This window comes from Entamoeba dispar, genomic scaffold (genome assembly GCF_000209125.1).
Source record: "Entamoeba dispar SAW760 scf_1105229462817 genomic scaffold, whole genome shotgun sequence".
Taxonomy (NCBI): Eukaryota; Evosea; order Mastigamoebida; family Endamoebidae; genus Entamoeba; species Entamoeba dispar.
In genome coordinates this window covers 9056-10686 of record NW_001855382.1, presented here as the reverse complement: position 1 = coordinate 10686, position 1631 = coordinate 9056, and the positions used below count along the sequence as shown (strand labels likewise).

At 27.8% G+C, this 1631-nt stretch overlaps 1 protein-coding gene across 1 annotated transcript in view, besides 1 other annotated feature; it reads left to right on the top strand.

The window, feature by feature from the left end:
- Nucleotides 1-137: 137 nt before the first annotated feature.
- Nucleotides 138-1631, top strand: part of EDI_353100 (nADP transhydrogenase, putative) — a gene marked incomplete at both ends in the record, with an annotated part of 1614 nt that continues 120 nt past the window's right edge. The window contains one exon of the mRNA XM_001733453.1: nucleotides 138-1631. This exon is cut by the window's right edge and continues 120 nt beyond it. Coding sequence (XP_001733505.1) covers nucleotides 138-1631 — 1494 coding nt within the window.
- Nucleotides 1202-1248: a microsatellite.

Genomic DNA, 1631 nt, shown 5'->3' with positions numbered 1-1631 from the left:
CACAATTAGTAGCAGGATTCATTCATTGTAGGACTTGCAGCAGTATTGTAGGAATAGCACATTGGTTAAAAGATGCAGAAACATATAATAATGATCATAGTAAATATAAAGAAGAAAAAGAAATTTCATATTTAATTATGATTGGACTTGAAACAGTATTAGGAATATTTATAGGAGGAATGACATTTACAGGATCTATTGTTGCATTTGGAAAATTACAAGGAATCATTAGATCTAAACCACTTATTATTGGAGGAAATTTTAGACATTTTTTAAATGGAGGATTAGTTATTTTAGGATGTTTATTATGTATTCCATATATTATTTTTGAATATTTAACTCTTAATGATTCAAATATTGTTAATAATTTAGAAATATATTCAGTTTATATTAATGGAGGAATTTTAATTATAGTAATAATTATTTCATTCTTTATTGGATGGCATATGGTTATGGCTATTGGAGGAGCTGATATGCCAGTTGTAGTTTCAATGTTAAATTCATATTCAGGATGGGCTACAGCAGCATCAGGGTTTTTATTAAATAATTATGCTATGATTGTTGGAGGAGCATTAATTGGATCATCAGGAGCTATTTTATCATATATTATGTGTAAAGCTATGAATAGATCATTTATGTCAGTTATTTTTGGAGGATTTGGAGCAACAACAAATAAAACAAAAAATCAAGAAGATGAAGGACCTAAAGAAGCTAATACAATTCAAACAGCAGAACTTGCAAAAATTTTAATGGAAGCACATAATATTGCAATTGTTCCAGGATATGGAATGGCAGTTGCAAAAGCACAACATGTAGTTGCTAATCTTGCAGAAGAATTAATTAAAGCAGGAAAAGAAGTAAAATTTATTATTCATCCAGTTGCAGGAAGATTACCAGGACATATGAATGTATTACTTGCAGAAGCTAATGTTCCATATAAAATTGTATTTGCAATGGAAGAAATAGAAAATTTAGAAGATTTTGATGTTGCAATTGTTGTTGGAGCAAATGATACAGTTAATCCAATAGCAGAAACTGATCCAACATCACCATTAGCTGGAATGCCAATTATTGATGTTTATAAAGCTAAAATTTGTGTAGTTAATAAAAGATCTCTTAATCAAGGATATGCAGCAGTAGATAATCCATTATTTTTCTATTCTAATACAAGAATGTTCTTAAGTGATTGTAAAAAAGGATTTGAAGAATTAAATGAAGAAATTAAAAAATTAACAAATAAATCAATAACAATAACAAATGGAGGAGAAATAAATTATTCAGAAAAAACAGGATTATTATCTCAAGAAAAAGAAGAAATTCAAACAAAAATTGATCCTGAAGATTTATTTATTGGTATTCCAAAAGAAAATATACCAGAAAAAATGGTTGCTATGGTTCCATCAGTTTGTAAACAACTTAGAACAAGAGGATATGGTATTTATATAGAATCAGGAGCAGGTTTATTATCCTCATGTACTGATGAAAATTATAGAAGTGTTGGATGTCGTATTGCTGAAACAAAAGAAGAATTATATGAAAAATCAAATATTATTTGTAAAGTAAATCCACCAACAGAAGAAGAAATTAATAAAATGAGACAAGGACAAACATTAATTTCATTTTTTTATCCA